At 35.7% G+C, this 13,987-nt stretch overlaps 2 protein-coding genes and 1 long non-coding RNA gene across 8 annotated transcripts in view; 2 read left to right on the forward strand and 1 right to left on the reverse strand.

Moving 5' to 3' along the window:
• The first annotated feature begins 420 nt into the window (after nucleotides 1-420).
• On the forward strand, nucleotides 421-2,920 carry LOC132109662 (uncharacterized). Of its 2 annotated transcripts, none has more exons than XR_009424534.1 (3): nucleotides 421-536; nucleotides 1,737-1,760; nucleotides 2,045-2,920. It is a non-coding gene; the product is annotated as an uncharacterized LOC132109662 (long non-coding RNA). The 2 variants fall into 2 exon arrangements; XR_009424535.1 differs by having other exon boundaries at nucleotides 2,090-2,920.
• Nucleotides 2,020-6,557, reverse strand: grxcr1a (glutaredoxin and cysteine rich domain containing 1 a). Its single transcript, XM_059515922.1, has 4 exons — nucleotides 6,149-6,557; nucleotides 3,423-3,662; nucleotides 3,256-3,321; nucleotides 2,020-2,309 (listed from the first exon to the last, which is right to left on the reverse strand). The coding sequence occupies exons 1-4, from the start codon at nucleotides 6,548-6,550 to the stop codon at nucleotides 2,130-2,132; spliced, it is 888 nt and encodes a 295-aa protein (XP_059371905.1). The 5' UTR covers nucleotides 6,551-6,557; the 3' UTR covers nucleotides 2,020-2,129.
• A 5,726-nt stretch (nucleotides 6,558-12,283) lies between these two features.
• The window catches only part of LOC132109663 (phospholipid-transporting ATPase IA-like), a 143,981-nt gene continuing 142,277 nt past the window's right edge, over nucleotides 12,284-13,987 (forward strand). For 3 of the 5 annotated variants that reach the window (XM_059515925.1, XM_059515927.1, XM_059515928.1), the window contains exon 1: nucleotides 13,827-13,926. In XM_059515925.1, coding sequence (XP_059371908.1) covers nucleotides 13,872-13,926 — 55 coding nt within the window. In that variant the 5' untranslated portion in view covers nucleotides 13,827-13,871. Of the gene's footprint in view, nucleotides 12,618-13,826; nucleotides 13,927-13,987 lie in introns of those variants that run through there. The other 2 variants (XM_059515926.1, XM_059515924.1) reach the window with 2 other exon arrangements.

A 13,987-nucleotide genomic window follows, 5' to 3' on the forward strand; every position in this document is an offset into this window, starting at 1 on the left:
CAAATAAAAGCAGCCTGTCATATATTTCTTATGAAGGCTCTTATTTAACATCGCTCTTCAAAATATGTCAATGTCATTGACATTCACTTAACAGTAATCTTAGCCTTTCATGTTGATTAGATGTATTTCTGGACATTTGAGCTGCAACCTACAAATATAAAAGGGGTTCTCAAAATAATAGAACCATATAGATTTCGACCTCTAATATGCAGCATTATATATTATTCTGTATGGTCAATGGCAGCCGTTATTTCAGTTTGCGGTGTACAGGATGCATCTACAGCAGCAGGGACATGTATATAGGTTGTGTCTCAAATTCTAGTGAGCAGCCTACCTAGACAACATGTGTTAGCACTTAGCGCGTTGTGAGCATTTGACTCGGTTGCGCCTTACGCGACCCAAAACGCTGTCTAGGTAGGAAGCACACTAGGGTTTGAGACACCGCATCTGTGATGGTGATCATGAAGAAAGGTAGAGACGCTGCGGCTGAACATCAGATTTCTGTCCACGACGGAGGGTTTGATCTCTCTGTGAAGGTAAAGTGTGTGTTATTTTTTCTTTTCTTTGAATCTGATGACTAATATTTACTCGATAGAATGTAAAGAAATAGATATTGTCGTTAAGATGCTTATATATAAAAATAAATCACTGATTCTGCGAAGCTTCATTTAACGTTAAATCTATCGATTTTATACATCGCGCGATTTTTTAAAATTCGTTTTTGTTTGTAAAAAGTCAAACAAACGATAGCCTACATTTGGGTTTTGTTTACAATATATCAGATATTTAATATCAGATGTTATCTAAAATACCTAAATGTTGTATTAGTATTGATTTATTGCTGGAGTTTAACCGTCACATATGCATGCTAGCCCGTTTGGATTGTTTATCGACTGTCGATATTTGATATTCGTGTGAATTTCCTATCGTTATTGATGTTTGTCATAGCTAATACACCAATATGCGGTGCTACATGCCTTGTCTTTTTGGCACGTACTCCAGCTCTATTAATTCAGCAATAATGGTAGCATTACACTATATTTATCTGTTAATTTTCCTTTCAATATTGTCCTTTATCTAACCTTAATGGGACACTGGCTGCTTCCTGAAAACCCAACGAGCTGCTTACCTAGACAGCATTATGAGGCATCTTACAATGATGTCCAAAAATGCTGCTGCTCGCTAGATTTTGAGAGACAGCCAGTGGTGTTATTATGTGCCCTCAGTAGACATCATGCACAGATGATTTACTCTGAGCTTTGAGCCTCTTTACAATGCTGCCTTGTAGACCCAGAATCAAGCAGCATTGTACAGGGCTATGAAAGCACAGAGACACACTTCCATATCAGCCCGGCTGTTTGTGAAGGATTTCTGTCGACCTTAAGTATATTTATGTGATGGTTCTGTACTATTGCAATGCACTTGATTTACACTTATTTTAAGTATTAACAGATTTGATGCTTTGTTTAATCAACCCTGCAACTGAACTGAAAAGCGATATAATTCATTTACAGACATTAGGTCATCTTCTTTCAGTGTCAAGCAATTTGATTCCTGCAAAAGTGTGAATAATTTAATATAATGTACGTAACTACATGCTTAACCGTCTGGAAAAAAAATTTAACTAATATTTATTTAGTTATTTAATGTATTATCAGGTATTAGGTATTGTTATTATTAAAAATATAAACTTGTTTGGGGTTTTGTCCTTTTTTTCTTCTTCTTCTTCTTGGTAGGTCACCTGTTTTGATGTTTACCAGGTAATGCTTTGAATTTTGTCTCATGCTGGCATCATAGGGTTCAGAAAGATGATATGTCTCTCTGAACTACTAGTTAATTTACCTAGGCTAATTGCTATATTTATTTACAGTGACAGACAGTGTCCATACCAATTAGGTAATGTCAGACATCTGTTGGGATGTGACAAAAAAAAAAGCTTCATGCTGTGATAATTAATCATCATCAGATAGCAAATATAAAAACTACATCTGTAGACATGTAACTGAATTTTCTAAAAAAAAAACTGTTTATTCACAAATAGCAGTTCTTTCTGCGTCTCTTGTTTTATACATGGCTTATGGGGATGGAGGTTTTGCTGGGAAGGGGTTTGAAGGCACTTGAAGAGGACCTTAGTGAGAACAGCTGGAGCAGGGCTGGAGACCATTCTCGTTGCACGCTGTGCACTTCAGGGCTTTGAAGGAGTCAGTGAAGCAGTTGCGAAACACAGACATTTTGCTGCCATGGCACATAGGGCACGGGACAAAGGCATATCCCCCACACGTCTGGCATGTGTCGGAGTGCTGAACCCTCTACCATCAGACAAAGAAACAGAGACAAGAATGTGAGTGCATTTGAATGAAATACCTGACCCATGTACACATTCTCTTGGAGATTCAATCTGAGTGATGCTTTATTTATTTAATAAAATAAGACAAATGCAAGCTTGACTTTATCGATCATTTTGGGATGTTCGGCACACTGGTTATGTAAATGCACAATAATATTTTGAGCTTGCTATTATTAGTACTTTTATTTTGAAATCATTTGCAATCATTGAGGGGACCCAATTTGACAGGAAGATGTAACTATTTTACATAGTGGAGATTTCTTATGAACCTATTCAATGTCAATCATACGAAAAACAATTTTTAGGAAAAAGTAAGCATGAAGGTCCACTCCTAAATGGTATGAGATTGCATAAATTCATATGAGTTTTTGAAAATGTAGCGTAGTTACAAATTTGCCTCAAGATTATGTTGAAATTATTGACATTCATTATATTTGAGAAACCACTGTATAGCAAATTGTGCCTGCCAAATGCATACATGTAATGTAAATAATATTAATCACTGATAAATAATGCATGTGTATGTGTAAAAAGCTATAATGAACTGTAATAATAAACCTTTCTTGTCACAAATGGTTCTGTTTTGTTTTACAGAATAAACTATGATAATAAACCAGATTTGATTTGACTTTACTTGAGCAATTGGAAATAAAAATATATCTTTTTATGTAGACTTTTGGTTTATACTACACTACAAAAAAATTATATTCTTTATTGACATTTTTAGTTCATGAAGAAACTTAAAAATCTATTGAACCTTTTCAATGCACAAAAATGTATTTTAATGGAAAAGGGTTCTTCTTATTAAAATGTTCTTCACACTAAGAAAAAAATATGGTTCTTCTTTGGCATCGCTGCAAAAAGCCCCTTATGAAACCTTTATTTTAGTGTAAAATATCAATATTTACCTCTATTTTGGTGAGGAGATCCTGAAGCTCCCCTAATTCATTCATTGCGAGTATTTTCTCTGCACCCTGAATGTGCAAAACATACGCAAATCATTATTAAGAGTTCAAGCATTAGAATAATGGTATGAATTTTGAAACAGATGTGGAGCATGAGTGTGAATACTGACCCCTAGGTAGTGTCCATCAATGAAGACCACAGGCAGTGAGGGAGGTTCACCCACTCGCTTACAGCGTCTCTCCAGTTCCTTCCCATATTCACTGTCCAAAGCAATGTTCTTCTCTATGAACTTCACCCTGTGGTTCTGAAAGATCTTTCGGACCAGCTCGCATCGCTCAAATGTAGTCCTGACCACTCGAAAACTGGTGGTGTAGATTACAATTCGCCTGAACTCTAGAGCCAATTCTGGCTGAGAGGGCCAAAGAAAAAACATAGATGAGAGGGGCTCTCTTTCACTGATGACACTTCTCACCTTGCAACAAAACCTTTAGAAATAAGAACAAATCAGTTTAATATACTTCATTTAAAAAGTATGGTTTTAACTGTAATTGAAAAGCATAATACATGCATTTTATGCTTTTTAAATCTGAACAAGGTTTGCAGCAGCTTTTGCAGGTGACATGAGGCAGCAGGCAGCATCTATTGATTTTGAGATTGACCTTCAGCATCCGTTCTTAGAAGAACAGCTCTCATGAAGTACCAAGGTGTTTTTCTTAGCAGAATGCAAAAATAGACTCAACCTTCACACATTTTGAAGTGAGACTAGAGGATGGACTTTCTAATGCAACTGTAGCATTTGGTTTGGTTGATGTGGTATTATAAGCAACTTCTAAATGTTTCTAGTTGAAGAAATTTGTACTAATCCACAAATTTCAATAAGAACTCAACTGCAAGCCTAGTGCAAATACTGTAGCATTAGTAGAGTCAGCTGTTAAGATTAAAGTATAAAGTGCCAATAAATTAGATGTAATGCAATTATTGTGCACTTATTGTCAGACTAATGATTCTCACCGTCCTTATCTGACATCAAATAGCAGCTCATAAAAAGTTTATATACTTGCTATATTGACATAGTGAAACATACTGACAAAGATGGTGATGGGTTTTCCTGTTAGGCCATAAAGTACAGTGTTGTGGGAGCAGAAAAAACAGATGTCGTTGATTTATAAGATAGCAAAATATCAAAAGTGCCATCTCAAAAAAAAAATAATACAAATTAACTGTTCTCAGAACTGACAATTTTGCAGCTGCACTGCTAACAGGTTATGATGATTACACTGACAGAACGTTCTGTCAAAATTCTCTAAAAGTTATAAACTCACATTCTTCCAGTAACGTTAATAGAACATTTGTTCTGGTCTTTTATAATGTTCTCTAAATGTCAGCAAAAAAAAAAATATTTATCATCATTCATGTAACGTGAACCTTTCATTTGGATGTTTGTCTAATGATGTTTCAATGTTACTACTTGTTTCAGAACATTCATCAGTAACATTCCCATAATTTTTTCAAAATAATAAAATTGTATATTCCTTTACATTTTTTATAATCAAGATCGAAAAGAGGGTTAGTTTACCCAAAAAAGACAATTCTGTCATGAATAACTCGCCCTCATGTTGTTCCAAACCCCTAAGACCCCTAAGATTTTTTGAGGAAATCCGAGAGCTTTCTGACCCTCCCATAGTCAGCAACACAACTGAAATGTTTCCAGACCCAGAAACATAAGGACATCGTTAAAATAGTCCATGTGACATCAGTGGTTCAACTGTAATTTTACGAAGCTATGAGAATACTTTTTGTGTGCAAAGAAAAAAAAAATAACGACTTTATTCAACAGTTCTTCTGCTCCTCATTCCGTCCTCTGCCATTATCGAGAGTAACGTACCACAACACATGTGCGTGCTTTCCTCTGCTTGTAAACAAGTCACAGCACATGCTTGTTCTAAGTCAGCAGCAGCACGAACATGTATCATGGTACTCTTAGTAATGACGAAGAACAGGACAAGGAGGAGAAGAATTGATGAATAAAGCACACAAATACTTTTTTTTTTCTTTGCGCACAAAAAGCATTCTTGTAGCTTCGTAAAATTAGGGTTGAACCACTGATGTCACATGGACTATTTTAACTACGTTTCTGGGCCTAAGAACATTTCAGTTGCATTGCTCAGGGTCAGAAAGCTCTTGGATTTCATCAAAAATATCTTAACTTGCTTCAAAGATGAACAAAGGTCTTAAGGGTTTGGAATAATAGCATAAATGTGAGGAATTAACTTTGGGTGAACTAACCCTTTAAAACATTTATTATTATTATTATTATTATTGACTTTTTAAACGTTCAGAGAACATAAAAAAAATAATATTTTCACTAGGCCTACTTAATGGCTACATAAGCAAAAATTAACAAAAATGGGTAGTTGTTTGATAGATGTCGTGTATTCCTTTATTTAAACAATGACCTTATGTAGTAGTTTTTATTGGTCCATCTAATCCCCCATTTACCCTCTGTTAAAAAAGCTATAGAATTACTTCTGATATCAGACAAAAGATGTCAGCAACTTCTTCAGTGCTCAAGAACAAAGCAGAGGTCCTGAGCATACTGTACATTAAGATGATTAGCTTAGCCAAAACACTTAAAGGAATGCATCATTAATCTTTAATCGTACAGTGATCTTGCTCAGCGGGACAGCTCGTTTGTCTGGCCAAAGCCTGAGAGAAGAGAACATGTTCTGTAACCAATAGTGGTTGAGGGAAAGAGGCTCAGACTAAGGACACAAAGCTTCCAAGCAGCTGTCAATATTAAATAAAGTCTGATAATATTTATTTTAATAAAAGCTAATGTGCACTGACATCCACTGTCAAGATTTTAGATGGAAAAACTGACCCTCAGAGACTTACCCCATTGTTTTTATCCAAGTTATCAAAGAGTATTTGGCCAGCACTAACTTTGTGCTTGACTCCCCGAACCGTCCCATTTTTGCTGAGGATATTCACTCGTTTGGTACTCAACACTTTGTCTCTTCCTCCTGCAAACATAATCATGTCATCAGGCTCACTTCCACTGTCATCCAACTCCGACCCCAAGAATCCACACAGGTGTCCGTTCGTCTCCTCGCTAGTGGATGGAGTGCTGGCCCGGTCCGCCTCGGAGCTACTGGTGCAGTCTGAATCCAGGGAATCCGACGGCCCTTCATGCTTAAACATTTCTTTCAAAACCCGTCCGCTGTTCCCAGAAGCAACCCGGAATCTCACCCTCTTCTGCCTTTTTCCATCCTCGGGTGTCAACAAAGCCTCCTCCATTGCGTCAGCTTACATGGTCCTCAAAGAAAAGGTGATTTTAATCCCTCAGTTTCATTGGTGGATGGAAATACTTAGCCCTGGTTTTGCTCCATGATTCCCACAATGTACAGACCCGGAAATAGGTTGATCTGCGAGTTACCATCAGCTTCACCACCAGTGTTCCTGTGCATCTTAATAATGCATGTGGCCTTGCCATGGTTACTGAGAAAACCAACCATGAAGAAACTGATATTCTGTTTAATAATTCATCATGCCATATATTTTTCTCTTTTTTTCTGTGAATAGCCTTGACTCATAGACAGAAAGTTTGTAAATTAAGTTCTTAGGTAAAAAAAAAAAAAAAAAAAAAAAAAAGATTAAAATATGGATTTCATTGTATGGACAATTAATACACCAAAAGTCATACAGCAGGGTTAGTAAATAACTCCCCTTCAACATTTGTTAGCTGAGACAGTATTTTACATGCATATGATTTTGAGAGGGACATTGGTTTGCCCTGTAGAGCAGCTAGAAGTTCTGGTAAATCTTGTATGATTGCTTGTCAGTAAGATGGAGAGACTTTTTCTATTCAATGCATCTTAGAACTTCTTACTGCACTGCAGTTTCAAGCCACTTAGAAGATTGCAGCTAGGTCTGCATGCATTCACCTGCTGTGCTTGAGCATGAGGGGAAGTGGAGCTCTTCTGTCATTGGCTGGTATTTGCACCCATCTGCCCTCCAGTGGAGCTGCAGGTAGAACTACAGCTGCTCTGTTACTACAATGGCACTGCAGAAGTGGACCGAAACCTATGGCATGCTAGCGAGCTCAAATGGCCAATACTGACATCTTGCATTACAGTAGATGGAAATGGAATACATTATACATTAACTGAAATAGAGCCATTTATAGGCATATTGTCACTTTTTATCTGCACAGTCTGTACTAGAGAAAGGGTGTTTTAAGTTAGCATTTTTACAGAAAACAAAAATGAAAGATATATTTAAAAGATTTAGCTTTTTTAAAATGTTTTTATGTGTTAGATTGTTAGAAGTCTCTTATTCTCACCAAGGTTGTATCTATTTTATAATACAGTAAAAATATTAAGAACTATTATTACAATTTAAAATAAATGTTTTCTGTTTTAATACATTTTATAATTTAATTTATTCTTGCAATGGCACAGCTGATTTTTCAGCATCATTACTCCAGTCTTTGGTGTCACAAGATCCTTCAGAAATACTTGAAATTGAAATGCTGTCACTTTTAATTGATTTAATGCTAAATAAAAGTATTCTTTTAAAAAACTCTTTACTGACCCCAGACTTTTAAATAGTAGTGTGTGTGTGTGTGTGTGTGTGTGTGTGTGTGTGTGTGTGTGTGTGTGTGTGTGTGTGTGTGTGTGTGTGTGTGTGTGTGTGTGTGTGTGTGTGTGTGTGTGTGTGTGTGTTGTGTGTGTGTGTGTGCAACTGACTAAATTAGGGGAGATGTAGGCTACTTCAAAGACGAAACATCAAACCCAAACTTTCTCTATCATCATGAAATACAACAACACAGGAAAGAAAACTGCACTCATGGACCTTAAGTGCTGATTACAGATTTTAATGCTATATTCTTTCTGAAGCATCACTACACAAAATAACAACATTTCATTACAAAATTTTGGCAAATAGACAAACAAAAAAGGCATCTTTTACCCTATCATTTTTCATGTTGATCTGTCAGTTCTTCTCTTTAAAGGAGTTATCTGAGTTACACACACAGTCACATCAGATGCTCTTTGCATTTCAAACAGTATATCATGAGAAGAACCAAACGGTTTAACACAAAGACTCAGCAGTGAGTCACTGCCTGCATATGCATCCAGTGATTTGCTGGAGCCTGATGAATATTGGACTATCTCACTTTGAAGTTCAACAAATCATCCGTTTCCTGCCACATGTTAATATACCAGTCTATTTAATTCCAGGGCTTTTTCAATTTCCTCAAAATCACAAGACTATGGTGAACCATGACCTGGAGAGCTCATCTAAAGCAGCTCTGCCAGTTATAATTTAAATCCACCCTCATAAATATAATGTGTCTCTATCGTTTCCAGTGCAGGGTTTTAAAATCACACCCCTGCTTCTCTGTAAAATCAGTGTCAGTTTGCAGGTCTTTCACTAAATGATGGCACGTCAGAACTTGTGTTTGTCAGTGTCCGTGATCAGAGCTCAAGGCTGATCGTGTCTATTCTTAATGTTCCTGGAACAATGCAAATCAACCAGTCAGGTTGGTTTTGGTTAGCATTCAGGTTTGACATAAGATTATTTGATAGACTGACATCAGAACAAATACTTGACAAAATAATTTTTTGGTTTTTGGTAAGGTGTCTTGTTTATGGTAGAATCTTCAATTAGGGGACCTTTTTTCTAGAATGATTTCAAAGAAAACCTGCTTTTATTTAATGTATTATTATTATTATTATTATTATTATTATTATTATTATTATTATTATGTGTATCTTTAATTGTTTGAGAGTGTGGAAAAGTTCATTTTAAGTTTTTACCTTTTATAAAATGTTCCTCTACAATATTTAAGTGTTAAAATTAAGGAAATTCTAAAAATGTTAAATAAAAAAAATAATAATAATTAAATAATAATAATAATAATATTTTTTTTTTAATTGTCGGTTAATTGGTAATTTAATGGTCTGTTAATGTGTACAATTTATTAAATTCAGGTTTAATAATTATCTCTGTTTTGGCACTGCTGTCATCACCATCAAACCAAGCATTTTAGAGAACAATAATCTCCAAGAAAACATATTTAAGCATGATTTATAAATATTAAGTCAGGGATCATCATGTGTCGTGGAGATGATTGACTCAACCATCCCATCATATAAAGAACAATGCAGATTAATATAATTCCATGTTGTTTACAGTGATTTAAGGAATTAATTTGGTTTAAATCCCATGATTAAATTGAATATTTCAGGTGATTTATACATATGGTTCAATGAACTAAATAAATTAACTTCAGAGCTTAACTGTGGAATTCATTACCTGTGGCTCGTCACTTTATAAGAGGATTATGGAGAATTGTATGACTGATAAAGAAGTGGTAAATATTGCTTGTGTAATTGAAAAAGTGTTCTCAGGCAATTCAAAATGCGATGGCCTCACTGATAGTCGTACTCCAGCAGGGGGCAGAGTCTGCTCTTACTGAGCAATGAATTGCACCAATCTACAGAACAAGTTGTTTACTCGTTTAAAAGTGCACTTTTATCATAAAACGTTTTTGCACATAAATAAATCCATAACGCTTTGTAAAAATGCATTTAAAATCATGTAATCTCACATAAAATGAAACATCCATTTATATAGTCTAATAAACTGATTTAGTTAATATGATGCTTGAATGATTCAATACTACATAGCATCTAAATTAAGTCAAAAATATTATTTAACATATCTGAATTAACCTAAAAACATTAATCTATACCAAAAAACATATATATATATATATATATATATATATATATATATATAATTTATTTTATCCAGACAATCTTTAGGGCCCATACATTTACCTGTGTATTATATGTTCAGAAAAACAGAGTTTATGAGCAAATTAAACATGTAGGGTGTCTATGCTTTAACTAGATTCCACAGTCAATATCTGCTAAGCCCACTGTTTGTTTTTTTTTACCCATGCTTTAGTATCCCAGAATTCTCAGCTATTGTTAGTAGATCCATCAATTCTAAGGGGCCTTTCTGATCATATCAGTTGATAGACTGCCAGCGCTGCCCAGGACAGATGGTGCCATCCGACTGTTGACTGACAGGTGTTGCTGTTGATACTCTTCATGACCCTTTCTGGCTCAGTCTTTAGTCTGAAGCACAACCTTTTATTTTATTCTAGTCCTGTCAATTTTGAACTCATATGGATGTCACTATTCAAACCTATATTCTTGTTTTCAAGAGAAAGGATTAAACATGCTATTTATAAATACATGCATGGGCACTCTTGAATATTTCATGGTCCAAACCACATGCAGTAAGTCTAATCTGTCAATAAGCATAGATCACACTCATAGCCTGAGGTGAATACAGATCTTGTGTTGCCTGAGTGTTCTGATGGAGCAGCTGTCTGATTTATCACAGAGATGCCCTCTGACCACTGCATGACCACAGAAGATTCTAGGCCCTCTTTAGTGGAGAGCGAGACGTCACTCCATTATAGCAAGAAGCATTGAAATTTTGTGCATGGAGCTGATATGAATGAGTCAAGATGTTTTGATTAATCGAACGGTACTTTTTTCATTTTATTGAATTACAAGTATATATATATATATATATATATATATATATATATATATATATATATATATATATAAATATACAACAATATACTATCCGTTTAGTCTGAAGAAATATGTCACTCCAAAATGAATATCCTGTCATTGTTTACTCAAAAAGGATGCAAAAGCATTACAAAAGTACGTAATAAGTAATAAGGGTCATCCATGACTCATGCTATAGGCTATTCCAAGACTTTTGAAGCCACACAATACATTTATGTGAGGAAGTACATAAAGGCGGCCTATTAATTTTCAGATGTAATATTAATTTAAAAAGACAACTTTTGAAATGGGAACTTGCATGTATTTTATATAATTTATATAAATGTACAGTGTTAATACACATTTTACATAGGCTATATTATATGCAGCGTTTATACAAAATGTTCTTCTGATCAGCACAGATGGAGGGTGGGAACAAGGTTGGACGTTCATGTGTGTTGATATAGAATTCATATAAAAAGCTTGATCTATTTGTAGCTGTCTGTGAATGAGAGAGCGCGTGTCTGTGTGTGTATTGAGAGGATGAGTCATTATTTAGACTGATATGTGCTCAAAGATAAAACCGCGGCGCACATGATCAAAGAGGCAGGCATCTTGTCACTGTTGCTAGGCAACCTCAGGAGCAATAGACCCAAATCCCTGAGCAGGCGGCTGGATGCCCACTAGATTGAGAGAAAAAAAAGCTTTGGAAATAAGACGTGTTATTATTTGTGGCTTGCAATTTCATAGATCTTATATTATTAGTACAATACAATGAAAGATATACAAAATGGATGTGTGCGCCTTATTCAGGCTTTTATGCAGTTTCATAATAAAGGCGAAAACATGGCAAAATGTTTATGAAAAATTTATATTGTTATTATATGAGTTCTGTTCTTTGTTCATTTAATTTGATCCATTTGTCTAATTATAATAACATCACTAATACTAACAGCAGTTGGCCAGAACAAGAAGAACGTGAAACAGGAGAATTCGTCCATCAACATGTGGCTTGTTGAGAGCAAACCGTCATCATATCACCAAAGCCATTATGTTTTCCGGCTGTAATATGAGAGGCAATTGCAAAGTCGTGATTGCTTCAGGGCCTAAAATAAAGAAATAGTGGGCTGGCATTGTCTCTGCAATCCCCTTCGAAACAATAAGAGTAACTGCAGAGAGGGAATCTCCAGCAGACCTTTTTAACACAGATCATATTAGGGGGAAATATTTTGGTTTAGTTCTTATTTAGTATAGTGTAAATCATACTTTGTATATCTTGAGACCTGGTTTTATTAGAACTTACACAGATACTGTTTCTATAAGAAACTGATGTTATTCAGAGTGAGAATGATCAGTCTTATGCGATATATTGCGACTAGACCCCCTCTGCGCTCTTAGGTGGTACGGTCCAATTTGTGAAGCGGCGGAGCTCGCTCACATTCAATGTTTTAACCGCTTATCGATTCGTGCGCGTTCTGGCTTCTGCGGAGATTCGGCTTTTAGTTTAGCGCGCTGATGCTGAAGCGTGTTATTGAGGACGGAACTGTCGGTGTTCATCAACAACAACATGAATCCTAACACTAAATAAATGGTTACTGGTCACGGGAGTTGGGGAAAGCTACTTTGGTGACGGTCACCGGCGCTTAAAATCCCTAGACGGGGGAAGAGAGAAACGCGACGCGGAGTTTTATGCGTTCATTTGACAGGTGGACCGATGCCGCCCGTTCAGAGAACTATGTCGGATCTCCGGACCAGAGCTGAAGGTAAGACACGTTTTTAGCGAGGATCTTTTGGCAGTCTGAATCCGTTATCTAGAGTTTCGTGTCATGTGCACAATCTTTCTTTCTTGTGCTCGACAACTGTTGCGAGAGCACTTAAAACAGATAGCATTGCGTTTCATTGCGTGATTCCAGCTTGCAAATAAGTTGTTTCAACAATTGCTTTCAAAGACCGTGTGCAGGATTTGATGTTTATAATATATGTGGTTATTTGTAAAGGTGAGATGCATAATGGTCCAATAGGACATTTACTCATATACGTTAGTTAATTTCATATTAGGGTCGTCATCAGCTTTCATTATTTATTCACTTAACTTTACGTTTTTATTGACATCTTCCCCTCCTTAATGTTGAGAAAGAACTAATGTTAGGCTATTAGAAAAAAAGTGAAAGCTGTAGGTGTGTGTGTAATTATGAAGTGCGTAATTATTATATTATGTAACGTTATATTATTTGTGTTTTATTTTGTCATAAGATGTAGGCCAGGACTCGTTTGTAACTAGACAGTACTGTGTTTCAAAGTCCATTTTTTTTCTGTTGATGTCATGAATTTTCCTTGTTCTCCTAGTAATATAAACATAATTTACAAATAAATGTCAATAACTCATATGACTTAAATAACTACAGGTGATGGATTGAGTTTTGATTCTTCTCAATGTTTCGAGTCTTTTGAGTCCTTAACTAAAAAGATTCATTCCGGTGATTCGATGCTTTTGAATCTCTTGTGACTTTTTCTGCAGTTTATGAACTGATTTGTATAATGATCTGTATAATAATCTCTAGATCAGTGGGATCAGTCGATGGAGGTAACTCACTGAATCATTCCCTCAACGACTCGTTATAAAACGCCGAGTGTTCACAAGCAACTCTTATTGTCATTTGCATAAAATGTCAAGCATACAAACTACTAAATCTGACTCCAGAAATAGTGTTTATGCATATCTACAAATGACAATAAAACGCATCTATATTTTCCACTCAATTTTAACATATTTTATTTATATTTAGCTATATATGAAATACATCCATTATAAAAAAAAAACGCGTTGTATGTAACTTCGAGTGTCGTTCAAATACAAAACACGGTTCATTGAGGGGCGTGTTCGTTCAGTAGCTCCAACCAATGAAATGTGTATTCACAGTTTGCGCTCGAATGCTATTGGTTCGTGTTTTAATCCGTCTTTCGAGGCTGGACATTGGTCTCGCACTTCGAAAGGGAAAGACTGAAGTGAACGGAATATGAATCGGCATCAGCAAGATGCTTGCTCCGATGTGCTTCACCTGCAGTATTTGGGTATGGCGAACACTTTCTTTCATATATTTGTTTAATTTTTTTTTATGTGCATAGATGTGTA

Source organism: Carassius carassius, chromosome 29, assembly GCF_963082965.1.
Source record: "Carassius carassius chromosome 29, fCarCar2.1, whole genome shotgun sequence".
Classification (NCBI taxonomy): domain Eukaryota; kingdom Metazoa; phylum Chordata; class Actinopteri; order Cypriniformes; family Cyprinidae; genus Carassius; species Carassius carassius.

Coding starts and splice junctions, on each gene's coding strand:
- grxcr1a (XM_059515922.1), bottom strand. CDS start 6,550: ATGGAGGAGGCTTTGTTGACACCCGAGGATGGAAAAAGGCAGAAGAGG. Junction 3,663..6,148: donor ACTTGGATAAAAACAATGGG/GTAAGTCTCTGA, acceptor TGGCCCTCTCAG/CCAGAATTGGCTCTAGAGTT. Junction 2,310..3,255: donor ATCTCCTCACCAAAATAGAG/GTAAATATTGAT, acceptor GTCTGATGGTAG/AGGGTTCAGCACTCCGACAC.